The sequence below is a fragment of the Meriones unguiculatus genome, chromosome 1 (assembly GCF_030254825.1).
Source record: "Meriones unguiculatus strain TT.TT164.6M chromosome 1, Bangor_MerUng_6.1, whole genome shotgun sequence".
Classification (NCBI taxonomy): domain Eukaryota; kingdom Metazoa; phylum Chordata; class Mammalia; order Rodentia; family Muridae; genus Meriones; species Meriones unguiculatus.
In genome coordinates, this window is record NC_083349.1 from 147,748,300 (window position 1) to 147,775,663 (window position 27,364).

General features: G+C 39.8%; 1 protein-coding gene across 2 annotated transcripts in view; it reads left to right on the plus strand.

Annotated features, from left to right (window-relative positions):
* Positions 1-27,364, plus strand: part of Pdgfd (platelet derived growth factor D) — a 217,867-nt gene that overhangs the window by 134,807 nt on the left and 55,696 nt on the right. For both annotated transcript variants that reach the window (XM_060369035.1, XM_060369032.1), the window contains exon 3: positions 2,875-3,055. In XM_060369035.1, the coding sequence (XP_060225018.1) occupies positions 2,875-3,055 (181 nt within the window). The remainder of the gene's footprint in view (positions 1-2,874; positions 3,056-27,364) is intronic.

Sequence of the window (27,364 nt, forward strand, 5' to 3'; positions counted from 1 at the left end):
AAAGCAGAGACAAATACACATGAAAAGAGCTAGTTAATATTTACAATGAGAATAAACTAAAGCTGATCTTGTGTCTTTTCAACCTTGAAAGAAAGAACTATTTTTTATTTGTGCTGACAAAAAAGGGAGGAAAAAGGAGGGAAAAAAAAACAAAGAAAAAAATGTTATTGAAAGGGTGTGAAAGGTACTAACAAGGATGGTAGTATGATCTGTTTCCATCTAGGTTAAGTCTGACACTGTCTTCACTTCCTTTACAGTTGCTATGCTAAAATAGCCTGACAGTACCTCATGGTATAAAGGGTTCATTTTGTCTTAGAGTTCAAAGGCATGGTCCATCAGGGCATGGAAGTCAAAGCAGCTGTCCACAGTGCAATGCCAATTAAGAAATGGGGAATGATGAGTGCTGGTGCTCAGCTCTTTCTTATTATGCAATCCAGGACCGAGGTCCAGGGAATGGTGCCTCCACTATGGACATGTCTTCCAACCTCTACTAACCTAATGCAAATAATTTCCCACATGCCCTCTTAGAGGCAGATATCCCTAGTTATTCTAAATTTCATCATATTGACAATTACGTATCATCACAAATACAAAATATGCAAGGTTGGGAGTCTTGTTTTTTTCTACCCCAAACAATTCTTTAACACCAGCTGAGTGTCCTCCAGTTCAGTTTAATTCTGACATAGTCACTTGGGTTTGCGTCCAAGTTCACAGGACAAGACTTCAGTCCCATGAGTCTCCCCTTTGTTGAATGGCATGTCTCAGGCCTTCCATCTTCGACCAAGTATAATCAGAGAGCCCCACAACACCTCTTTGGCTTTGCTGAATTGCTATTACAGCTCACAAAAATCTCAGAAGTCGTTGGCTTATTGGTTACCAGTTCTACATAGAGAATGTAGCTCAAGAATTGCTCCACAGAAGAGATGCACAAAAGTAAAGTACACGGAAAGAGAACCTTCTCCAAACGACCTTGATGCTTCACCAACCCAGAGAGTTCATTGCATGGCTATTGGGCATGGGTGGTGATTAAACTCAGTCTCCAAGCTCTCTCTGCTCCCTCAAGCTATAGACCTGGAGCTGAAGTTCTAAACCTCTAATCATTCTTTGAGCTATTTGGTGCACTGCCTCCATCCTCATTAACATAAACTGTAGTAAATAACAAATTTATTTCTCATTCTATCACTTGGAAACTCCAGAGGTGTTAGGATAGAACCAAAGAAAAAGACAGACCAGATGTCTGTTTTCTTTATTACAGAAAGGAAGCCACTGATGAAGTAGGATTTCGATCCTAGACAATATTCAAACAAGTATTAGAATGGTTTATTTTCTGGACTGTTCATCAATTCAAGTTGCTTCTCAAATTTTCCAGGATAATGTAGAACCATAAAAGGATGAAAGAGATGAAACAGAGCCTAATCCATAGTCCTCTCTAGCCTGGGGAGGACTTCAGATTACACTGAATTTTGTAAAATAAAAGTGACCTGCTGTTATTAAAATTTTTTCAAATAGATTCATGCTTGTGTAATAAATATGATTTATATATACTATATATAAAATAAAATGCAATTGATTTTTACCATCTGCTCCCAAACCTCACTGATGAGTACACTGCAAAACTTTTTTGCTTGAATAATGACTCTTTCTCTGTTAAAAATAACCTTCCAAGAGCCATATAAACATTAAATAATTAATTATCGCAGCACTCAGGAGATATCTAGCTGCTAAAATTATATAAACTTTATTTTGCCTACAGAGAAACTGAGTCAAAGAACATAAGGACCTCATAAATCACTGTCAGGAATATGTAGTCAGCATGTTATTATTTTTAGCTGTTTTTTATATCGCCCTTCCCAATGCAAGTAAGTAAAAGCAATAAATTCCAGTTGTTGTTTTTTTCTTTACATTAGGACCTGATGTTTCTTATGCTGCTTTCTAATGAGAAAACAAACAATCCAAAATAACGATAAGACTTATGTGAGACTTCTGCCTCTTCACCAGAGTACCTGACATTTGCTTGTGACTTTGTGAAGTCACTTGGGGAAAAGGTAGAGATAAGGAGTAAAGATTTTGACCAACTGTTAGACAGATTGTTTAATGGATCTTGTAGAATGGTCCATGACCTGAGGGGTCGTACAATAGGATAAATGCTCTACAGAAAACGTAGGTTTGTCACGGAAAGAACATTAGGCTGGGATGGGTGGAGAAACTACAAGGATGAAATGGGTACACAGAGTAACTAATGGATCTGTGCTGTTGTTTATAGTGCTGGGACCCTGTTTCTATGACCAGAGCTGTGATCCTGTGTTAATGCAGAACTGATTGACAACCTGCAGCAGTTACTGATTAACACACATGGCTCTTTAATGGTGTATGTTTTCCTTTATCATGTGGTCTTTCTACAAGACAAATTTTAAAGAAAAGAGACTCCTTGGTCTATGGAGATGTCAGTCACGCACTTCTCAAGGAAGTCTTAGTGGAGCAAATTGATTCAAAATGGAAAGTGGGTTGCAAGCTTCAGGTTGTGAATATTTGTACATGTAACTCAACCTACCTCTAAAGCAATGTTAACGTATTGCAACTATTTGTTTTTCCAGAAAACCTTCTAAGCTTTGTGTTCTGAAAGTTCTGTTTAATGATACAGGACATTGTCATTGTTATAATGGAGTAAATCAGTGTTCTCTTGGGGTATAATGTTGAATTTCATTATATAATTTTTGGCAAACATTGCCTAAATTAGATTTTGGTTTTGCACATTTCTACAGTTTATTGTTTTCAGTTAGTGAGTAAGTCATAAGAAATCATGAGTGAGTCTTGATTTCTCAGTGACTAAAACCAACATTAGTAAAAACATTAATGAAATCACATTGTTTCCAGGTATGATTTTGTGGAAGTTGAAGATATCTCTGAGACCAGCACTGTTGTCAGAGGGAGGTGGTGTGGCCACAAGGAAATCCCCCCAAGGATAACGTCAAGAACAAACCAGATTAAGATCACATTCAAGTCCGATGACTACTTTGTGGCAAAACCTGGATTCAAGATTTATTATTCATTTGTGGTGAGTAGCTGAACTGCCCTGTTATTAAAGCAGACACTGGATTCATGGCATAAGGATCATTTTCTGTGATTAAATACAGTACGGCGAGGGATAATGTACTTAATCCCCTTATTGCATGTTTTTTTTTCCTTCCCTATGGACAAAATCTTAAAGGAAACCTTTGTTTGTAAGGAAACCCATTTTGGATCTAGTCTGTCAAACATGAATTTTGAGGGAAAAAGAGAAAATAGAAATGGGAAAGAGTCTGTAGTGCGGTCAATTCAACTAAAGGAAGATACATATCTATCTATCTATCTATCTATCTATCTATCTATCTATCTATCTATCTATCTCCAAATGAGTAGGTGGTATGTGTGTGTGTGTTAAACATGTTTTAAGAGTTATAGAAGAAAACAAAATATTTCCTCCTTTGATTTGAAAAGTTGTTCACAACTCTTATTGCAGGATTAAAATCCTGCAGATTGGATCTGATATAATGTCCCAGACTTGAGAAGGCCCCATGTTGCTAGCTGAGAGCCTGAGGGTTAGTTAGCATCTTCAAGACCATAAAGTCCTACTTGGGGCCCAAGAACTGAATCCTGTTTGATACACTCACGCTTTTTATAGAACGCCTTCTACCTAAACCTCTTAACAGCCATTTTCAACATCAAATGGTTCTGAGTATTTGGAAATATTCAACCTCTTAGTAAGCTGGAATCTACATTATAGTTAATCCTAGCTGCTGGGCCACACACGGTCATGCATTTTTATTCCTCATTCACTCATCTTGTGTAAAGTATGGGTGCCAAGGAGAAGGCAGTGCTCTAAATGGAATCAATTTGTTGGGTTTTTTTGTCTTTTCTGTTTGCATGGAATAGAATAGAAAAATATCTCGCTGGTTTTTATCATCTAATGTTTCCAGGCATTGTTCTGAGCTATTAAACACCGAGCGAGTTCTACATCAGAACGCTGTCAATGAAAAACTAGCAGAGCTGACACTGGTTCAAGTTTTAATTTGGAAACAATCCATCCATCATGGTTTACATTATTGCAGACTTACGCGGTGTTGTGAAGCATTAAAATTAAGTGTGAATGTTCAGTTTCTCCATTCCTTTCCCCTTTAATGTATGTAATCAGTAATACATCTGTTCACAGTTGTTCATGAGCAAAATGGACTTGGCACACTCAACTGGTGATGGGCAGATGGGCTTAACAAAAGATCTTTTTCTCTTAAAATGTCACAATTTCTGTCAAGGACGGCCACTGCAGTGCATATGCCTTCTCTGATGCCTGGGCCATGATTAATTTGAATAGTCAAATGATTAAGTTAAGTGGTCCATGAGTCAGAGACAACTTATTTTTACTTTTATAATTTATTCATTGTGTGGGTATGTGCACATACAGTGTAGTTAAACCTCCCCATCTAGGTGCTTGTGTGGATATATGCTAATTTCTCTAACTTATTTTTTTAATTCTGCTTTTTTTATAATTTCATACATGAATACAGGGTAATTAAGTCATATGCACCCCTAGTTCCCCCTCCAACTACTCCTGGATAATTCCTAGGAGCACAATCTCTCTCTGCCTCTGTCTCTGTCTGTCTGTCTCTCTGTCTTTCTCCCTTTCTCCTTTCCTCCTCTCCCTCCTATCCTCCCTCTATCTCTCTCTCTTCCTTTCTCCCCTCTCTCCCTGCTCCATCCTACACCTCACTGCACTACTGCTGCCCATATGCTCATGGCTGTGGGGCATCACCGACTGGGCAACCTGCTCTGGGCTTCAGCACTGAAAGAAACTCTCTCAACTGCCAACAGCTCCTTAGTGGGGGAGGCACATTACAATCTCCTTCACTTGCCAGGCTGAATGTGGACTCGTTTAATCTTGTGTAGCCCTTATACGAGCAAGCACCACTGCTTTGAGTCCAGGACTACAATGGTCCTATTGAGTTCAGAAGACATTGTCACAGCAATCTTCTCCAACCTGTGGCTTTTAGTCTTTCTGCCACCGTTTCCATATATGCCAAGCCTAGGGATTATAGTTGTGATTAGTTGTTCCTCTTAGGGATGAGCACCCTGCAGTCACCTGTTCTCTGCTCTTTAACCATTTGTTGTGTCTGTGTTAACTGTCATCCTGGCATAAAAAGCAGCTTCTCCGATGCTGGGTGGGAGTTGCACTGTGGGTATAAAGGTAAGTATTTAGAGGACATTTGCTACTATATCCCTTAAGCAAAATAATGATAATGGGTTCTTCCCCATGGTCTATGACCCCTTCAGCCGTTGGCTCTTGGCCATGATTACACTACCAGCCATGACTTTCTATAGCTAGAGCAAGCCTTAAACCCACATAGAAAACTGTTGCTTACTTCCGAAGCATTCATGTCACTATTTTGCCATTCAGCAGATCTTGCCAGGCCAGTCATTACTGTAGCTTGTAGGGTTCACAGCTGGGTCAGACTGTTGATGCCTTTTCTCCCCAGGAGCCTGAAAAATACTTGTGTCACTATGAATGTTTACCAGGCAGGGGAGGCAGCTTCCCTCCTCCCAGTGCCAGTTTGATCTTCCATATCTTATACCCCAAGTGTGTGATGTCGTCAGCAATAAGATCTTACCACCTTGTTCTAGTGGGTAACCAAGAATAGTCTATATGATTTGGGGGATCGCTGGAGACAGCCCCCATCCACTGAGCTGACACCTAAAACCGGACTTTTGTTTCTCTCACTGAAACCAGAGTTATCTGTTTGAGATATACTGGCTGGTCAGTAGGCCCCCATGATTCTCCTGCCCCAGAACTGCAGTTCCAGGTACTCAACAGCACAGTTGGCTTGTACATGGTGCTGAAGATCTGAACTCAAGTCCTCATGATTGCACAGTCAGCACTTTATCCTCAGAGCCATCTGTTAAGGTAAAACAGCTGTGCAGTACAAATACAATCTTGCAGAATGATGACTGCAATCATGTGAGAAGGTAGGGGTTATAATGCAGACTCTCTGCTCATTTTCTAGTCAATGTTAAGTGGGATATTAGACAGCTGTGGGGGTCCCCGGAAGCATCAGAGGATATGAACCATGAGAGGAAAGAAGGAAAACTCAGTTCAGCCCCACTTAGTAAGTGCTGGCTGAAACTTCTAGAGAATCTGACACCAGCCAATTGATTGTAAGCATATTTAAACACAGCACAATTTTGGGGGAAAACAAAAGCTTCATGGTATAATACAATCCCTGTTGTACAAGAAGACATAATTACATCAAAACTCACTTCAAAGTACATGTCACTATGAAGATGCATTCATAGCATAAGGGCCTAAGATCTGATATGTTCTCTCACTGAGATAGTATAGTATCGGTGGGCTGTTAACTACATGTGAAAGCTTCCCTAAGAATGGATTCTATTGACTGAGAAACAAAGCCAAATAAAAAGATCTAGGAAGGGAGGGTATGGGTAATTCGGTGAGGTCTGGCTCTATGGATAGCAAAGATCACCAGGTCATTAAGACATTTAGTCCCAACCTTCTAGGTAGAAACATGTATTCATTTCCTCCTGCAAGGAGACAACCCTGTGTGATTACCATTCCTACTTTTCTTGGTAACCTATCAGCGCAAGGACCTTTGTGCTCCAAACAGACAACCTTCATGGGTCTGACGTCAACTGTTATCAACCCCCTTCATTTGTCTCCACAGCTACAGTCAACTGTACCTTAAAGAAATGGAAATGCACATGGGACTGTTCTGTGTGTGTGTGTTTTCCTACTGATCTCTCAGTGTGTTTCACTGAGGTGCACACACCTTTTGTAGCAAGCTTCTTGCACCAACTATAGATAGCTAGGACTAAAGTGTTTGGGGACCTAAACTGCCAAAGGCAAAATGAGTTCAATGTCTAGGAATCTAGAAAATCTAGACGGGTGGCTTTTTCACAGAATTCTTCAGTTTGATTTTTTTTCAGTAGGTATGGAAAATCTCAGGTGTCTTAAACATGGTGTTTGGAAAATCATTTTATTTCCATGTGTACTTTACTTGGAGAGTAATTTGTAATTTTGTAAAGAAATATTTGAAGCAGTAAGTGGGCCTAGACATAAGTTAATAGGGATACTGTGGTCTTAAGTGTTCAGCTGCTAGCAAGCAGATTTAAATAGTGATTATCAGGATGCTAAGCATTCCTGAGGCTGAACAGGGCTGCTTTGTATCACCTTATTTAAGCTATAGCAAGCATTCTGGAAATTTGAGCCTTAGGAATGTTTTCAAGGAGTCAGCACACCTGAGAAGCAGTGGCACCTTTTGTCCTCCATTTTTCTGATTTGGGCCTCACAGCAAGCCAGCCTCTCTTCCTACCTCAGTGACTATTCAAGTACACCACACCACACATGTCTTCACTTACACAATCTCAGAGGTTCTTAGGAATATAAAGACCCACTATTCTGAAATTAAATCTACGTGTCCCATTCTCATACATTTTTTTAGAAATGTCCAGTTTATATTTTAATCAAATTTATTACACCAGATTGTGGAGGGCTAATGGTTCTCTCTGCATAGTACTCAGTAATGATGACAATTACACTACCTTCCCCATCAGTAACATCAGTCTCCTCCAAACAAACAACGATTAACTTTTCGAGGATAAAAGTAGAACAAACATTCAATCCTGTATGTATTCTACACAGCACCACGTACCAAATGGTAGGCATGACTCTTCCCTGACAAACTGTGATCCATAAAATCGCTGCATGGTTCCACTTCCTTGCTCTGTCTTTCTCCTCATTTCACTCCACTGAGGGGAAGAGATGGCTCCAGGAGGCACAATTAAGCAGAATGTACAATGCTATCAAGCACTTGCTTGATGCAACTATCTAAATAAATGAGGATTGCCCATCTCCAATCCAGTTAGTGGGGAAGGGAACAAAATGTGGTGCATGATTAGGAAAAACCTTCAGTGTTCATGGGCAGAGGCCAGGACGAGGCATTGCTGTGAATTTCAGCTCTGCCATTTACGGCTTCAGTTTCCTCAACATCACAATAAATATGGTGCTTTATAACATTGGTTTTATAATTAAATTACATAACTTTACAAGCCATTCTGCAGGGAATATATTAATCACTGAGGTGAGTGCTGTTATAGCCATAATCAATGGTATTAGTACCATGTCAGGGGGCGTGTGAACCTGTAAGTCATTATCAAAGAATATAGATATGAATGTTAATGTGCGTTGTGCGGAGTGTATCTGTGCAAGGGCATGCATGCAAGTGTGAGTGTGCACGCATGTAAGTATATGTGCTCAAAATTGTGTGCTCTGAACATATTTCATTTTCTTCATTATATGATATTTTATTGTATGTTATAACAAACATGAGAACTCCAAATCTTATGGTACAGTATTTATACATGTGTGTATAAATAGTAAGTAAACTTTAATAGTAAGAAATTGTTTTAATTAAAAAATAAATGGCCATTGGAAAGTGACTCAAATCTTTTTGTTCTGTCAATAAAGCTCAGTATATTTCATATCTTAAAATGTCCTAAGCACACTATTTTCACTTTTAAAAACAGTTTTAAAAAGCAAGTTTATCAGAGCAGTCCTTTAAGTCTTTCCCCTACAGTAAATTAACCTCAAGTGGAACTGTTAAGATTCCCATTGAGATTAAAGCTCAAATGAATCAAAGATTTTTCAAGTAACTGCTGAATATAGAAAAGGGAGAGTTAGAAGAGGAGGAAGGGGAAGAGAAGCCCTGAGTTAAACAAGATAAACCCTGTATTACAGTTCCATAGGTGCCAATATTGTTCATCGATAATCACCAGTTTGTGAAACAGAAGTAATACTTTCAAGAATCGAAAGACAAACACCTAATTATCATTTTAAGCTGAATTATTTTAATGTAATATCTTTATTAATTCTTTAAGAATTTCATGCAATGTATTTTAATCATATTTGATCTCTCGCTGAGCTTAATTATTAAAAAATTGGTAAAGGAACTTCTTTATCTTTTCTCTAGAATTTGTGGAAAATCCGTCATGACTTGCAGAGCCAGATAAAATTTTTTGAATGCTCTAAACACCTTCTGGTTTTGGCCATTTGCACAGAATTATCAAACATGAGTAGTGACATCCACAGCAGAGACTATGAATGTCAGTTTCTGCCCTCAAACACATTCTCCTAGAACTTTAGAGCTGTTGGAGCTGTGGTATTGCTTCTTGGCATTGGGAGGGAACAGGTAATCAATTAGTAAATAAGTTAATTTGTACAGAGATTATTTGAAGTCTCAATACAAATAGGTTAAAGAGAGCAATGTGATGATTACTGGAGAGGATCTCGGACGAGCCAGGGAGTCAAAAAGGATGATTTGAAACAAAATGGCAACTGAGATTGGAGGCACTAGATGGCGGTTTTTTGAGGATGTAGGAGAAGAGCAAACACTAAACTTCAACAACATCTGGAAGAGAGAGAATTGATGTCATTCCTTAGGTCATGGCGATCTTTTTAGTTCTTTGGCATCCAGGCTGCTGAAGGAAGAGAGTATCAAGAAGGGTGGCAGAACCACAGATAACACTTCTGCGTTAGGTAAAAGGCCAGAAGAGGTGGGCTTGATGGTACAGACCTATAAACCAGTTTACTTAGGAGGCTGGGACAGGAGGCTCACAAGTTCAATGTCTGCCTGAGCTACAGAGTGAGTTCAAAACCAGCTTAGGTAATTTAGCAAGACCTAGCTCAAAGAAGCAAAAAAAAAAGAGGGGAAATGAGTGAGGGGGGAAGAAGAATGGAAGGAAGGAAGGAAGGAAGGAAGGAAGGAAGGAAGGAAGGAAGGAAGGAAGGAAGGAAGGAAGGGTGACTGAATAGACTGAGCTATAAGTCAGTAATAGAGCACTTGCCGACTATATCTAAGACCCTGGGTTCAAACCCAAATACTGAAAAAAAAAGTGAGAGAACAAAGGATGTTTCTTACCTTTATTCATGGTCCATCCTATTTTTCATACATCGTAAGTTTTTTTGTATTTATATGGGATAAGATAGCTAAACCAGAAGGTCAGGTAAGACCAGACGCTAAAAATTGGTCAAGACACTGAACAACGTTGACAGAAAGAATGCCAGGGGTGTGCTCATGGGCAGACACAGAAGAGGTAGGTACTCCAAAGTCCCCAGGTCAGCTGTGCTTGCAGCTTCCATGGGCTGGTGACACACACCTTCTTAGACACGAGCAGTCTTCTCACCCAGGCATTTAATAAACAGCAGGAGAAAATGTTCTTATTCGCTATTTCTCAAATGTCCTAAAAGCTCACCAACCCTAGAGATTACTCTGAATGAGGAGGTTTCTCTTTGGGAGCATTAAGTGAATCAATTATTTTACTCATACTCTCTTTTTCTAATGTATAAATATATAACAGGTTCATAACCAAGAAAAACAATCTCCTATAATCCTGGGGCAAAAATAATTTAACAAAGACATGACCAGGTAAATAACAGTAATGGGTGAAGGGAATAAAGACAAAGTTGGGCTTCCCTGGTGGTAGGTAACAGAGGATGGGAAGGAAGAAATTGCTAAAAGGTACATTGGTTTCAGTGTGGCACAAAGGTTATGTCCATTGTGCTCCTTAGACTATGGTTATGTGCTATAGTCTTAGGTTAAAACAGCACATATAATAGTCAGTTTAGCAAAAATGCTTTCATAGACCATATCATTTTGTAGCTACAATCCTGTCAACAGCAGCCGCAGCAGCAACAACAATGGCAATAATGTACTGTTATCGCTATATAATAATGATGATTAAAAAATAGTTGCTAAGGCTTTGGGTTCTTTAAGGATTTGATATAGAGGATTCTATGTAAGCTGTCTAATGTAGGCAGAGCTTGCATATCATAAATCATGTGCTGTTCACCATGAATTATGCATCACCATGAAAACTGCCTTAAGAATATTTAGAATGGAGAACCGTGGCAGCTGGGAGAACCAGTGCTATGGGAATGCTCTTATTTTCCAAGACAAACAGTGAACACAGCAAATGACAAATACGACAGTAAACACAGGGCAGTGAAGACTGGCTGTGTGATCATAGAGCCAGCGCCAGTATGCAGCACTTCTGAAATAATAAGAGCTGTGGACTTTCTGCAGACAAGAATAAATATTCTCAGAGTTGTGCGTAACCTTTCAGGAGGCCCACCAGACCTCACGTGTGAGATCTGAAGAAACCCCAGGTATAGGGCCAAGCCAGACTCAGTTTGCCTTTGCATGTCAGGAGGCTTCTGGGATTCCTCTCTTGCGTGTTGGCCAGGCCCTTCTGACACAAGAGTGTTTGAAATCTTATTTTACTACCATGATTAATTTTTCTTACACACCCCATTTGCTGATTATATGAGCAGATGACTCTCCTGTGTGTTGAGTTAAAATAGTTCTAATTTTGAGGAAGATGCTCTTTAATGACACTTGGAAAGTCTAGTATCCTGTTTATCTCATGTTTAATTACACACACATGCAACCACTAAACTCATACCCTTCAAAGCCAAAAAGCTGTAGTGTGTTTGTAGATGGCTGTTCCTCTTTATACATACTACCTTCTCTATGTAACTGTGATTTTTGGTATATTCATATCTTGGTACATAAAGACAAAGAAAAAAAAGCTAAGATGATAAGAGCTACTCAACTATACTAGAAAATGTCTTACATTTTTAAGATAGGCCTAAGATAAATCACCATTTTAGATTTTAAAAGTGATGGAAGATGGGTAAAACCACTTGCTGCCAAGACTGATGACCTGAGTTCAATTACTTGCACAAACATGACTGAAGGCACAAAATTGCCCTCTGACCTCCACATATACACTGTGGCATGTGTGAGGACACACACACACACACACACACACACACACACACACACACACACACTAAAGAAAAACTAAAAATGATGAATCCAGGCATGATGAAGTGTGATGGATATAATCTCAGCACTGGGAAGGACAAAGCAGAAATCGTATTAATTTAAATCCAGCTCAGGCTACAGAGCGATTTCCAGGCCAGCTAAGGCGACATAGCAAGATCCAGTCTCAAGAGTGTTGAAGCAAGCCTGCTCCTAATGTTGCACATTTCACAAATGTTTATGAAGACTTACTTTGAATAAAAACACATTCAAAGTCCTGTGAGTAGAAATGCACGGTTGAGTCAGTGTGAAGGCTGTGTGAAATGCTTACAGAGTCTCTGTAGCTCAGGATGGTAGGAGCTCTTGACCTTAAATTGGGGTGAGAAGAGGCGAGGTGCACCAGAATAAACAACAAGCATACCTGAGAGACAGTGCTGACTAAGGGAAGGCAGAATGGAAAGAATGATCAAGTTGTTTGAGAATAATGAGGACAGTCTTGCAAACTGAGAATCTGCCGCTCTTATCATTTCTTTATTCAGCTCTGCAGAAGTGATACAAGGGCCAAAAGGATATCCAAACAGTTTCATCACAAGGTATCATGGCTCAGAACTTGCTACTAAAGATAGAACTGAGGACGTCTTTGGGACAAAATTCTAACTGATTCACAGTCAGACACAGCATTCTTAGGAAAGCTCTGAGGTCAGTTGTACCTTTGGGTCCATTCATTCCTCCATTTTGTAGGAAGAGCATGAGTTTGGTTACAAATGGTCCCAAACAGGCAGGAAGGCAGGCAGGTGTGGGAGACATTGGGTCCTGCTATGTTCAGCAGATGAACTCTGGTAGTAGAAGAGAGCCAGACCTACCCAAGAAAAGAAAATGGGGCAGAGGGTGTAGTTAGGGAAAAGAAGGAAACTATGGTAAAGAAATGAAATATTTACATAAAGAGAACAAAATTATTTCCTGATATCTCTGCGTCTATAAACTAAGGCAGTCCTGTGGATGGAAGAGCTTCCCCTGGTTAGCACACGGTCCATGTACTCCTGAAGTAGTTTGTATGTAGGTTTAAAGTTGTTATCTTTGGGAACTGTATTCTACTCACTCTGGTTCTAAGTCACCTGATCCTATGGAGCATTTCTCCTTCAAACCACAAGCCTTCTTTCTTTGAGTATAAACAAAGGGCAGTTGAGGAATGCAGAGATTAACAAAGAATCATGATCACTAATGCTCACCACTTGAAAAAAGTAAAATGAGCTTTTAAGTCATTCATTCTTCTCTCAGTGTAAAGATTACGTGAAAGTCTAACTCTTCATTTCCCCTCCTTTTTTTCTCATTTTTCCCCTCACACTCTTTCTTTTAATATTGTTATGCTTTTTTAACACTTCCTCTTAAAGAGCAAAACCAAACAAAATTCTCTTCTCTAAACAAAGGTATACAAGTAAACATTCTTTTCATTTTTTTTTATTTGTGAAGACCACTGGCTAAATAAGAAATTTTAAATACTTTTCAAAAAAAAACATTTAAATGACCATTTAGTCAGATGTTATTACGAACACACACACACACACACACACACACACACACACACACACAAAGGCTGTGGTGATAGCTTGTTATGAGTGCCTGAAGACCTGAGTTTGGATTCCCAGAATGTACTTAAAGCCAGATGTGGTGGCACAAATCAGTAATCCCAAATGAGACGGGAATCTCTGGGCTCTCACATGTACATGTGCAGTGACAGCACATCTGAAGCATACAGTGGCAGAGAACAAGAAAGTATTCCTCAAACATGCTGGACGATGAGAGCCAGCCAACATCTGAAGCTGCACTCTGACAGCGCAATGCTTGGTGGCAATTCACTTCTGTACTTATGCCACTCACACATGTGACCATGACCCCCAAATATTATATATTACTCATAAATGTATATACATGTGTGTATATTTGTATGTATGTATGTATGCCTATAGACATATATTTAAAATCACTCAAACACAACCATCACATGTGCTGGCACATTTATTCCTAGCTCGATTAACCCAGGAAAATCCATGAGGATTTCTTACTCACTGACAGCTCTTTCAGGGTGGGGTGTGGCTGCAGTGTCTGTCACCGGACATTGCTCTAAGAAGGCTCATGATGCTTAATTAACTAAACCAAACAGCGTCTATCATCTATCCATTATCTAAGGTGCATCCGGTAGGTTAGGAAAAATGTGATAAACAGGCAATTCTCAATGATGTGAAAATTAAAAACATGTGTAAACTGTGGCCTTCATTTACATGAACCTGAGACTCTGAATCTGCAATGCAGTGATGATGCCCAGGGCTTTAGGCTACTGTGCTTTGTGCCTTGCAGGACACTGGAGAGGCTGGAGGTAAGATGGATAGTTGACTTGGGGCTGAAGATGGGGGCGTGACCATCAAAAGGGCCAGATGATAGAGGAAGTGCAGAATGACGATGCAGCGCATAATCAACTCTGAATCTGTCTCTGCAACCTTTCAACCTCATGTAGCTTTCAGCAGCATCCTGCTCTTTCATCAGCCTGTGTAATTAGTGTCTGGACAGACAGGATTCAGCCGTGTCCTGCTGAGCTGACCTTCCTCCTGAGTGGCACTGAGAGCCTTGGAGTGTTTAAGAGTTCTGAATACTTAAGTTGTTGACATCCCAAAGGTCCCTTTGCAGAGGGGCGTTGATGAGATCTCAAGTACTTTGCTGGACTTTAAGAGACTCCATGAACACTTATTTGAATGTGTGCATGAGTGTGTGTGAGAGAGAGTGTGTGTGTTTATTTGTATGAGTGTATATGTGTAAGTATAAGGGGTATATGTGTATGGTTTGTGTGGGCGTAGGAGCATGCATGTGTGTGTGCATGGGTGTGTGAGTTTGTATATGTGTATGTGTATGTGTATTTGTGAGTGCACATGTGTGAGTATGTGTGAGAGTATGTGTGTAGGGTTGTGCTTATTGGCTTTTATAGAAAGAATTTTGATTATATCCTTTCTCCTCTCCCAAGTTAGAGGATGTGCAAGTCAGAGGCCCTCAGAATTGAGTGTTATCCATGAGGTCAAGGGCCTGTCATTCCAATAACCCAAACCAGTATTTCTCCATCTGTGATCTGGGAAAGATCCACTTGGATTATAAGATGTAAGGACTGTCTATAGACTATATAGGTTTGGCCACAATCTTTATGCCAAAGATGAAGCTATTATTACACCTTAAGAGGGTGAGAATAGAATTAAATAGCTGTTCTAACAAATTCCCATAAGTGAGAAGGTTATAAACAGCAGAGACCTCCTAACAGTTCTAGAAGCTGGAAGTTTGACTTCTGATGAAGACACCCTGGGCTGTATTCTGTAGGCTTATTCTAACATGAGGAGAACAGTGGAAAGACAGCTTTCTGGGATGACTTTCAGAATGGCACAAGTCCCCCTGGTGAGAGCTGCACCCTCATGACTTAATGACATCATGTCACACCTCTGACTTGAGCACACCCCACTGAGGTTTAGGATTTCTGTATATGAAATTTTTTAATTTATTTATTTTTTATTAATAAGTTTATTATCCTACCTGTAGCCCCCTTTCTCATACCCTCCCAAACCCAACCCCCCTCCTGCTTCTCCTCCAATGACCCTCCCCTAGTCCACTGATAGGAGAGGTCCTCCTCCCCTTCCATCTGACCCTAGTCTATCAGGTCTCATCAGGACTGGATGCATTGTCTTTCTCTGTGGCCTGGTAAGGCTGCTCCCATCTCCAACTCCTAAATTTCAAGAATGCACAGTAACCAAGGCCCTCAAGCAAGCTTATACCCAGATAAACACTGGAGACACTATAGAGTGAGATTGTGTTAAAAAGCAGTTACACAGAGTGAATCCATACCATAATTAGAAACACACATCTTTTAGACAGTGAAGGAAGAACCAGAGGCCCAAAGCTCTGACTCTATTCAGCTCTGTCCTATCTATTGTTCTTCCTTGATTCACTTTTCAACTGGTAATGGTGGCTCTGAAATATAACTTTAATAAAAATTCTAATATTAATGATAAGTTTACATTTGAAAAGGTTCTTGATGTCAGAGCTGTGGGAAAGTGTTCAGTCCTAATATCAATCCATAAAATACTGAACAAACAGCTCTTAATATATTCCTTTGCCTCAAAGGTAAGCCAGGCCCCTGAGGAAATAGATGCAAAGTCACAGTGTGTCTGCGATTCTCTGCCATTTTCTTTCTTTCCTGAAAGGCTAAAATCAGGTATTAATGTAAGAAAAAAATACATAAATGTCCCTAGTATTTTAGACTCTGCAATAAACAGTCTATAGCAAATAAAAGTATGAATAATTAATACACAATTGTTCAATTCAGCCACAAGAGATAACCTAGTCAGGGAAGCACCCTATTTAATTGTAAAAAATAAAAACTAGGAATACAAAAATTCTAACCAAGAAATTATTGCTGAAGGGAGCTCAAAATTAGAAAGACAGAGCTCTGATTTTAATTTTCAGCCAAGTACCTAGGTTTAATGTTGTAATTAGCATAAAAAACTGTTCTGATTCTGTTTTCTTCTGAGTCTTTTCATATGTCATGAGACAGATGTGGTAACAGACACTGTGTAATCCCAGCACTTGGGTGATGGCAACTGGACAATCAGAAATTAAGACTAGCCTCAGCTACTTCAGACCATATCTCAGAAAGAAAAGAAGGGGCTGCAGAGATGGCTCAGTGATGAAGAGCACTGGCTGCTCCTCAGAAGAGCGAGGCTCAGTTCCTAGCAGCCATATGAGGGAGCTCACAGTGGCCTGAACTTCCAGCTGCAGGGGATCCTGTGCTTTTTTCTAGCTACCACCAGAACCCGAACACAGGTAGCCCACATACACATTTTCACAGGCACGCACAAAAATAAATCTTAAGTGAAAACAAAACAAAAGGAGTATTTGCTGTGTAAAACATAAACGTACATATTTTATGCATGTATGCATGTATTGTGTGATGCGCCACTATGAAAATAAAATGGTTAATTTGGAGTGTTAACTTTTCAGTTTCAGGCAGAGTGACAGGACAGATTTTGTTGTGCAATTTTTTTCTTTAAATAACCACAGACCTGCCGTCTACCAATGTATCTTCTTAACAAAATAATCAATATTTCTCTTCTCAGAAATCAAATTACTAGCTGATCCTGAGCATACAGGGGGATGTAAATTAATTCTTGAATAATTCATTAGCTTACTCTAACAAACCTTTGTTCTGGAGTGTCATTATCTAACATCACGAGTCAACATAGGCTGTAGGAAAGTGGTTACAACCTGGAGCCCGCCATGCACTAGGTAAGATGGGGCATATCAAATAAACTTGAGCTAAATGAAAACTGAGGGTTTGGGAGGAGGCATAAGAGAGAAAATTGTGTCCCACGGAAAATGAACCTGCCAGTAAGAGAGAAAAGGAAAAACTGAGATTCATTCCATCACACCAGAAATAAAGAAATAGGTTAGGCTGCTCACAGTTTAGAGCTTTATGTGTCCTAAGGATGTACATAACATAAAAGCAGGAAGGGCTAAGACTAAAAAGGGCAAGATAACCAGGGCAGCCCAGACTATGTCTACAGAGGACCAGTGAGGCAGCAGGAAGCACCACAGTTCTAGGAAAGTGATTCATAAACAAGTTTCCTATTAAAATTCTAAGAACTTTTTACAACACAGATACTCCAAACATGAACCTCTATCAGAATCTCTTAGGAGACACAGTCAATTCTGATGTGTAACCTCTTTAAGAATGCTTTTTTTTTTTCTTATAGAAATTCTTGCCACAGAAAGCAAAATACCAGAACTACTCCCTGTGCTCTCATAGTACTAACTCCAAGATCATGCTGCTGCTCATTGCTTCCTACTGAGCTCACGGTTTCACGGTACCTACATTCTGACACTAGATTAGGAGCCTCAAAGATGATGGCATCACTTAGAATAGAGATGGCAGTAACATTCAAGTACATTGTTACTTGAATTCAGGTGTCAGCTCAGAAAACTTTTGTAAAATCACTGAACATTTCTCAAATTATTATGTACCAAGCATAGATTGGGATCACATGAAATAAGATATGGCATGATCTCTGTGATGTACAAATGCTCTAGACAGTTTTGAATGAGTTTATAATACAAATTATGGGTTGTGTTTAATTTCACTAACATGCTCAATAAAATGGCATATTTCTCTCATAAGACTTTCACATCTATGTGAACATATTTAAGTCTCATAAGGAGAAAAATTTTAAGTTCTCTTAATTTCAAAATATCTTCAAGTCAAATACCATTCTACTTTGCATGCCCCATTGTCTGTGTAGGGTCATGAGAGCAAGAGCCAGGGACTTCTATTGTAAAATTATCATGCTGTGTTCATGAGAAAGAGAAAGAAGAGAAGGAGGTAGAAGGAGGAAGACAGAAAAGAAAAAGAATGATAAATAGAAGAGAAGGAAAAGGAATAAGATAGAGATTAAGAGATGGGAGAGAAATGTGAAAAAGGGCAGAGAGAAAAAGAGGGCAATGGAAAAAAAGGAGAGGGAGGGAGAGAGGAAGAGCAGAGTAAGGGGTGGGAGAGGGAAAAAGGAACAATACAGGAAGGGAAGAAGGGAAGGAAAAATACAATAAAAGAGAGAAAACAAAGTAACCCCTTTCCTTTATACCATCCTCAAAAGTTCTCCACCTCACCTCTCCCCACTCACTTCTGAGAACACTGATTCTGTTATATACATAACATCACATTTCTGCTCTTTAGTTTTCACCAACTTGACCGAAGCTAGAAGAATCTGAGCATAATGGTCTCAACTGAGAATGCGCCTCCATCAGACTAGTAGTCTCCATCAGTGACTGACGAAGGAGGGACTGGTCCACTGTGGATAGTGTCACTCCTGGGCAGATGGTCCTGGGTTTCCTAGGAAAGCTGGCTGAAAGCAGCCAGTAAGCTGCATTCCTCCAGAGCCTCTGCTTCAGGTCCTGGCTGCACAGTTCTGTCCTGCTGAAGTTACTGCCTTCCTAGATTTAACTCAGTCGTATCTGTCTGTCTGTCTGTCTGATGTGTGCACATACTTGAATGATGGAAGTATGGAGTTAGGGGACAAGCCTGGGTGTTAATGCGCACTCTCCACCTTGTCTGAGCTCAGGGTCTCTTGTTGCTCACCAGCCTGAAAGCTTTTAGAGCAGCGGTTCTCAAACTTGGAAACATAGATGTCTACATTACAGTTCATAACAGTAGCAAAAATATGACATAGCAATGAAAATAATTTCAATGTGACGAACTGTATCAAAAGGTCACAACATTAGAAAGGTTGAGAACACCTGTTCTAGACATTCTCCTGCCTCGCCACCCACCTGGCCACAGGAACACTGATAGTATAGACTCGTCCTTTGACACCTGGCTTTTCTCTACACTCTGGAGATTCACACTTGGGTCTTTATCCTTGCATGGCAATCACTTTTCCCACTGCGCCAACACTTTAGGCCGTAAGTCAATCTTACACATGAAATGGGATATTTTCACTTACAAAATAATAATGTCTTAGGCTCCTGTTTAGTTTTGTTTTGTTAGACACTGTTTGAAATTTACAATACATTCCTACTTAGCTGAGCATTTTATTTCATGAAATGTGTCTACGGACATTAATAATTTCCAGGATAAGCCTATAATTAAGTGGCTATTTTCAGTGTACAGCCTCAGATATCTCTTGCTGTAGAACTATTAGTTTTAATCCATCTCTCATAAATTGTCATAGAAGAGAAAGTTCAGTTAATAAATGCCCATAAGCAACAAAATTGTTTTCAATAAAATACAAAGGAATTGTTTATTTATGAGTGGTTTAAGGTAGAATTTATTGTACTAAATAAAACATAAAAGTTTTCTTTCATCGTTCTCTCATCTGCATTCATGGCTGCTAGCTAAAGGCTGAGTGTACACAGTTCAAGATAAATGGCAAAATGGATTAAACACCAGTTGCTTGCTTTGCCTCTTCCCTAAATGTAAGAGAGCTCAAGATACTCACTAAATCCAATTTTTACATTTTGGTAAACCAAACAATTTTTAAACTAAGGAGATTTTTGTAAAAAGTAAAAGAGAGCAGAGATGATGAGCATAAGATCAAAGCTATGACATGAATACATTCACAGGAGACAAATATTTGACTGAAGCACATACAACTCCTAGAGGCAGGCCTCTAGTGGGCCATTCATTATGCTCTTCCTCACAGCAGCCGTGTAGATTCTTTTCCACAATTTGTCCGCTCTTGTGTGAAATAACTTACAGGATGGCCTTCTACTGCTTTCATTGTGGGGCCATGCCACAGTTTAATGGATATCACCATTCAGAAAACTTTGTAGATATAGAAACTACATTTTCTCATATTCAATTTCATGCCCTGACATCTACTCAGCTCCTCAGGGAGCATCGTGAACAATTCTTTCCCTTCGTAGGGATGCACTTTTGAAATTTTGGAAATTTATATTGTACTCCGCAAGTCGCTTTCTGTAAAAAAACGGCATGTATACCTGTGCATGGAGGACCTCATTCTTCACTCGGTTAACAGTACACTGGTCTTTGCACTCTTGCCTCATGAATCATGCTCTCCATCTGCTAATCAATCAGCTTTTCCCCAGTTTTGTGAACATCTAACTTGAAGATACTTGTGAAATCTCCTGCCTCTCTTATTCATTCAGCACACAGGTCAGCAGGGGGTTCTCTGGGTCAGGCTGCAGGGCTCTGTTGTTTCTGTCATTGAGCTTTTGAGACGTCCCAGAACTTTCCTCATAGCTTCCCACCAGAGCTGTTTTTCTTTTTAGCTAAAGTGCTTTGCAGCTGTGGTTTTAAACAAGTCAAAACAAATTTGCATTAAACCTCCTGTGCTGTTTACTGCGGTATCTCTCTTACACTCTATAGTTGCTTTATGTTTATTATTGATGCTTACAGGTACCATTTCACTAATGTCTGTGTCCTAGCAAGTGATCTCTGCCCACTGTACTCTCAGCCTTACTGTATGGTGGAAATAAGCCAATTCAATCCACCCTCATAAGGGCATGCACTTTATACAGTACTGGACATTCTGAAGGGCCTCTGTCAGACAAGGATCTTGCCTTTTTGAACTCAACAGACATCTGTCTTGTCTGTATCTTTCATGCTAATTTGTCATGTTATCAATGTAAGAAAAACTTTTTCCCCCAATTCCCAGTCATTTATTTGTAAGACTGTTTGCTGACTTCTAACGGGATCTCTCCCCTTCACAACACCCAAGTATGTGTTTACCATCTTCAGAATTAGTGATCATATCAACATCATGAGTTTTTTGCATATTTCTCCTATAAGCTGTATTTATTTTCATCTTCAACTAAAAGTAGGTTTTGAATAAGTCTTAAAAGATACTGACCCTGTTATCAGTGTTGAGCCTGCAGAGTCATTACCTTAAATCTCTACACTAAAGACCCTGGCGAAGTAGCTTTGACATATCAAAAGACAAAAATGTACAGGAAAAATCTTCTTTTCTCGGAGGCTTAAATTAATTGAATTAGTCACCTTCTAGGTGACCTTCCTAGTATTACTGCTGGGGTGATTCCATGACAGTTCGCCAAAAACAAAAACACCTTCCAAATAAAACTAAGTGTTAACTGTGGTTTTGCAGACAAGAAAGCGGCTGTGGGCATCTTAGTTGTTCAGTTGCTTTACCTGATTAAAGGTATAAAAAACTAGCGTAGGATTAATTTTGAGCCAACCTTCAACCACCTGGGAATCTGTTCTTTAAAGTTACTAAATAAATCCTAAGTTGATAAATAGTAGGCTTCTATTGAGAATGTGGTAACCTCAATTGAGACTTTGATAACATCTGTACCACAGTCGTGCCCTTACTGCCCATTCTTTTTGTATTTATTTATTTTTTTAGTCCTTACTGAGTTCCTATTGCAGCTCAGGAATTGTACTGGTTGCTATGGAGCCTGAAAAGAAATTGAAAATGAAGAAAGGTCTCTGAAATCTAAACTCCCAGAGATAGGAGCAGCTACACCAGACCTGGCCATGTTGGGGTTTTTTGTTTGTTTGATTTTGGTTTTATATATTATATATCTTTTTATTATAATTTTTATTTTTTAACTTTTATTAATTACACTTTATTCACTTTGTATCTCCCCCTAAAAACTCTAAAACCCCTCCCTCCTCCCCTCCTAATCCCACCTTCCCTCTCCCTTCTTCATGAATGCCCCTCCCCAAGTCCACCGATAGGGGAGGTCCACCTCTCCTTCCTTCTGATCTTAGTCTATCACATCTCATCAGGAGTGGCTGCACTGTCATCTTCTGTGGCCTGGTAATACTGCTTTCCCCTCAGGGGGAGGTGATCAAAGAGCAGGCCAATCAGTTTATGTCAGAGGCAGTCCCTCTTCCCATTACTATGGAATCCACTTGGACACTAAACTGCCATGGGCTACATCTGTGCAGGGGTTCTAGGTTATCTCCATGCATGGTACTTGGTTGGAGTATGAGTCTCTGGAAAAACCCCTGTGTTCAAATTTTCTGGTTCTGTTGCTCTCCTTGTGGAGTTCCTGTCCTCTCCAGATCTTACTATGTCCCTCTTCTTTCATAAGATTCCATGCACTCTGCCCAACAGTTGGCCATAAGTCTCAGCATCTGTTTTGATATTTTGTTTTTTTGTTTGTTTGTTTTTTCCATTAGTCGTTCTTTGAAATAGTCATACATATTTTGATCATATTCACTAATCCTCTCCCAACTCTTCTCATAACCTCCAGCTCCTTCCTTTCCCACACAACACTGTCCTTTTTCCTTTCTTAATTTTCCCATTGAGGCTAATTGTGCTTTGCAAATACTCTTGGATATTTAGCCTTCCATTTAGCATGGCCAGCCTATTTAAAGAAGCTGACCTTTCTTCTCCCAGCAGTTAAAAGTTACCAATCACTCCTAAGAAAGGGCTGGTACCTTGTGCTCAGCTCCCCTCTCTATGCTGAGGTTTTGCCTCGTTTAGGCTTGCACAGGGCTTATGCATGCTATCACAACTATTGTGTGTTCATATGTCCAGTAGCCCTGCTACATGCAGAAGACACTCTTTTCCTATAGCCATCCTCTGTGTCTGTCTCTTTTACTACTTTAAACATCACCTCTTCTGAAATGAGCCCTGAATCTTCAGAGAAGGAAGCATAGTGTAGATTTCTCACTTAGAGCTGGATATACTGGATACGTCTCTTATTCTCTGTACCTTGAGGGGTCCTGCCTCTCTATGTTGATCATTATCTGCTTCAGATAGACGCTTCTCTGAGGAGAGATGACTAATCTATGCTTATGGTGATAGGTTATTAGGAGTTTGATTATAACTGTATCTACCTAGCAGAATAATAGGGGTCAGTTCTCCCCTGGGTTCACAGATCTGTCTGGCTATATATTCTTGGTCCAATAATAATGCAACATATGGGTTTCATCTTCCACAGTGGGCCTTAAATCCAATCAGAAATCGGTTGATGGTTCCTACAGTGTTATGGGACTATTTCACCCTGTTACTATTGTAGGTCACAACATTTACACCTGGATAAGACTGGTGACTAATTTTCTACTTTGGTATCTGACACCATTTATCACTATGAAAGCTAGCCAGTAGAGGTGAGCTTTCAGGTCAGTACCGTCTTGATTTCTCTATTAAGTGTGTCTTATCTTCGGCAATAGGATCTTGTTGTCAAGTTATGGATGACAACTAAGAAACTAAAAATATCTCTTAATGTTTTTAGAATCTATGAGACCTCACTGGCCAATAAATCTAAAAGAAGCAACTAATTTCTGAGATGGAAATTGTTTTTTGTTTTCTAGTCCCTGCTGTCTAGTAGGGGTCTGGCCATGCTTCTTAAAGGAAATGAAATAGACTTCTCTGAATGGAAGAGAATTAGGAGAACTTTCCAAGTAAAAAAAACAATAAATTATGCAAATTTAAGAGCTGATAAAGAGTGAAATAATCCTGATAGCCTGAGATACATGTGAATAGTCAGAGGTGATGTCAGAGACAACAGGAGCCAATTCAGAAAGGTTCATGCATTTGTCAAGAGACAGAAAGCTCCAAAGAACCTCTGCAGGATCTGAGCATGGAGATTACATACATAGCTCATCACTCTCTGGATTTTGTTTTTGGCAATTTAGCAAGCCAGTGGAAAAAAGGATTGCAACTGGTCAAGAACAGAGAGAAAGAATTTAGAAGAGATATGGTTAACTAAAAAAGCTGCTTCAAAATACATTTTGGATGACTAAGAGAGTATGGGAAGAATTCTGTGATGAATTTGGGAACATTTGTGCATAGCTTTCTGCTATACAAGACACTATCAGGTGAAAGTAATGGAAAGGAACACAGGACAATGAGCAAGTTTTGGAGATAAGTGGACAGGATATTTTGGGCATGTTGACACTGAAGTATCTATGAGGCATCCATAAGAAGAGGCCAGAGGAAAGAACTCTTCTCAGCAAAGAGTTCCTGGTCTGAAATCTGAGTCAGACATCATTGGCATATAAATAACTGAACAAACCAGGGAATTCAGCACATTGCTCAGGTGCCAAATATTGAGTTTCAGAATCCTGGGAAATGTTGACATTTGAGATGACAAGAAAAGAAATGATGACAGAGAGGGAATAGCTTAAAAGTGCATCAAATTAAGACCACAAGAACTAAAAGCGGAGAGTGTCAAGCCCTTCTCTCCACCTCTCCTCCTCACTCTCCACTCCTCCTGTGGTTTATCTTCAGAAAAGGGCCAGCCTCCAGTGGATATCAATCAGCCATGACATATCAAGTAAGACTAGTCACCTCCTCTTCTATTAAGACTAGAAAAGGCAATCCAGTAGGAAGAGCCCCAGAGGAAGCAGTCAGAGACAGCTCTTACTCCCACTTCTTGATGAGTCCCTCAAGAAGGCTAAGCTACGCAACTGTAACATGTGCAATAGGGTATAGATCAGGCCCAGGCAGGCTCTCTGATTGTCTCTGTGAGCCCCTATTGACTCAGGATGAAAAGATGAATGAACCGTTTTACAAAACTATAAACCCAAGAGCCACATTACATTGGGGCAAAGAATGGATTCAAATTGAAGTAAACTAGAAAAAAGTAATTTAAGAAGCTTGCTCATAATAAAAAGGAATATACAACAATGGTATAATACTTAGAAAAAGTTAAGGAAATATTTTCCAAGGTGCTGGGGACCTTTCCATAAGGCATAAACAGTGACCAAGCAAAAGAAAAGGGGGAAGACTAGAGATAAAGAAAAGCTTCTCTGCAGCAGAAATCAGATGAATGAGTCTAGGTACTACTGACAGGGCTGCCACAGGATTTCTCCAGGGTGGACACCATGAGACACTCAATGTCAATGGGATTTTGATAAGAGAGGTCTTGAAGCAACGGGTTGTGACAGCTACAGGATAGACCTGAAGCTGATAGTATGGAAAACAAAGGTATTAAGTAGCTGAAAGTCTTAGTGGAAATGAAAAGAAGGAATTGACACAGAAGAATTGAGGAACATGAGAAAGCATAGAGGTCATGGTCCAATAGCAGTGATTCTCAGCCTATGGAATGCAACATCTGGGGGTTGAATGACCCTCTCATGGGAGTCACCTAAGACCATTGGAAAACACAGGTATTTTACAGTTAATAACAACAACAAAATTAGGAGCTAGCAGCAAAAAATAATTTAATGGTTGGGGGTCACCACAACTTGAGATAGTCTATTAGGAAGGTTGAGGACCATTGGCCTATGAGATACAATGCATTTGAGGTCCAAGAATGGATCTAATGTAGAGAGATGCTGTAGAGAATCAGTGTGTGCAAAGCAAGGGTGCCTTCTGTGCTACTCTGTAAATGCTGACATCATCCAGAATGTTTATAGCAGTGAAGGACACAAGTCCAAGAGCACACATGCCATGGAACTTCATGAAAAGCATAACATCAACAGGACACAGTGGTTAAACCCTCCCCAAACAAAAATGATAATATGTGGGTTGCTATATTGTTTACTTTTATGTTTCTGTGATAAAACACCATGGTCAAAAGAAACATAATAAATAAAAAGATTTTTTGTTATAGTTCTAGAAAAATAGAATCCACCATGACACGAAAAGCATGGTATGGCACCTGGTGCAAAATATAGAATTGTGGGCAAGGATATAAACCCCCAGAGCCCATTGCCAATAATGTATTCCTTCTAGCAAAGCTCCATCTCCTGAAGGTTCCATAATCTCTCCAAAACAATGCCATCAACTAGAGACTAAGTGTTCAAGTATTTTCACCTATAATGGACATTTGTCACTCAAACCACCATAATCTGCAACAATGATAGTAGGTAAATATAGGGGCAACTGATGATGCTGATTGCCTCTGAGTCAGCATCCCTTTCTAACTTGTGTGTTTGGAGTGCTGGGACGGTTGGATGCTAGCGATCTCAAACGTTTGTAAGGACTTGAGCAGAAGCACCCAATCCCCACCTTTCCTTTTGAGCAGAATGAAGTCTTCCTTTACAATAGGAACTAAACCTTTTACAGGAGCGAAGTGTGCACAGCCCCTGACAGCTGAAACATCCCTGAGTTATTTCTGCAATGATTTGGGAGTTTACAAGGCATTACAAAACAAAGTGTATCCTCTCAGAAATAACACCGGGTCCATGTGGCCTGTTTAGATGTTAATACACTTAATAGATTCTAGACTGAAATCACTCCCGCACTGTCAGGAATCCAATATCAAGTTTTCTGCTTATTTTTAAGAGAATATGAAGTTCAGGATAAGACATCTCCCAAAAGCAATATTCTTTACCAGTTATAGCAAAACCGTCAGCTTCTGATCCCATCACTAAACTAAGCCAAGGGAAGAAGATAACACTAACAGTGTTCTCTTGAGGCACAGCTGCCAGCTCCCTTTTCCTTTTCCCTTTATATTGATTTATTATTTATTACAATTTATTCACTTTGTATCCCAGCTGGAGGCCCCTCCCTCATGTCTTCCTAGTCTCACCTTCCCTCCCTCTCCTTCCCCTCTGCCCCTCCTCTAGTCCACTGATAGGGAAGGATCTCCTCCCCTTCTGTCTGACTCTAGTGATTCAGGTCTCATCAGGAATGGCTGCATCATCTTCCTCTGTGGCCTGGCAAGGCTGCCCCCTACACCAGGGGGAGATGATCAAAGAGCTGGCCTTTGACAACCCCTGCTCCCCTTACTAGGAAACTTGCAGGCAAATGGATGGAACTGGAGAATATCATCCTGAATGAGGTATCCCAGAAGCAGAAAGACACACATGGTATATATTCACTCATAAGTTGATATTAGCCATGTAATATAGGAAAAACATACCAAAATCTATAGTCCTAAAGAAGCTAAAAAAAACAACAACAAGGAGAACCCTAGGGAAGATGCTTAATCATCATACATGAGGGCAAATAGGATAGGCATTGGAAGCAGGAGAATATAGGGAACAGGACAGTAGCCTACCACAGAGAGCATCTAAAAGACTCTACCCAGAAAGGTAT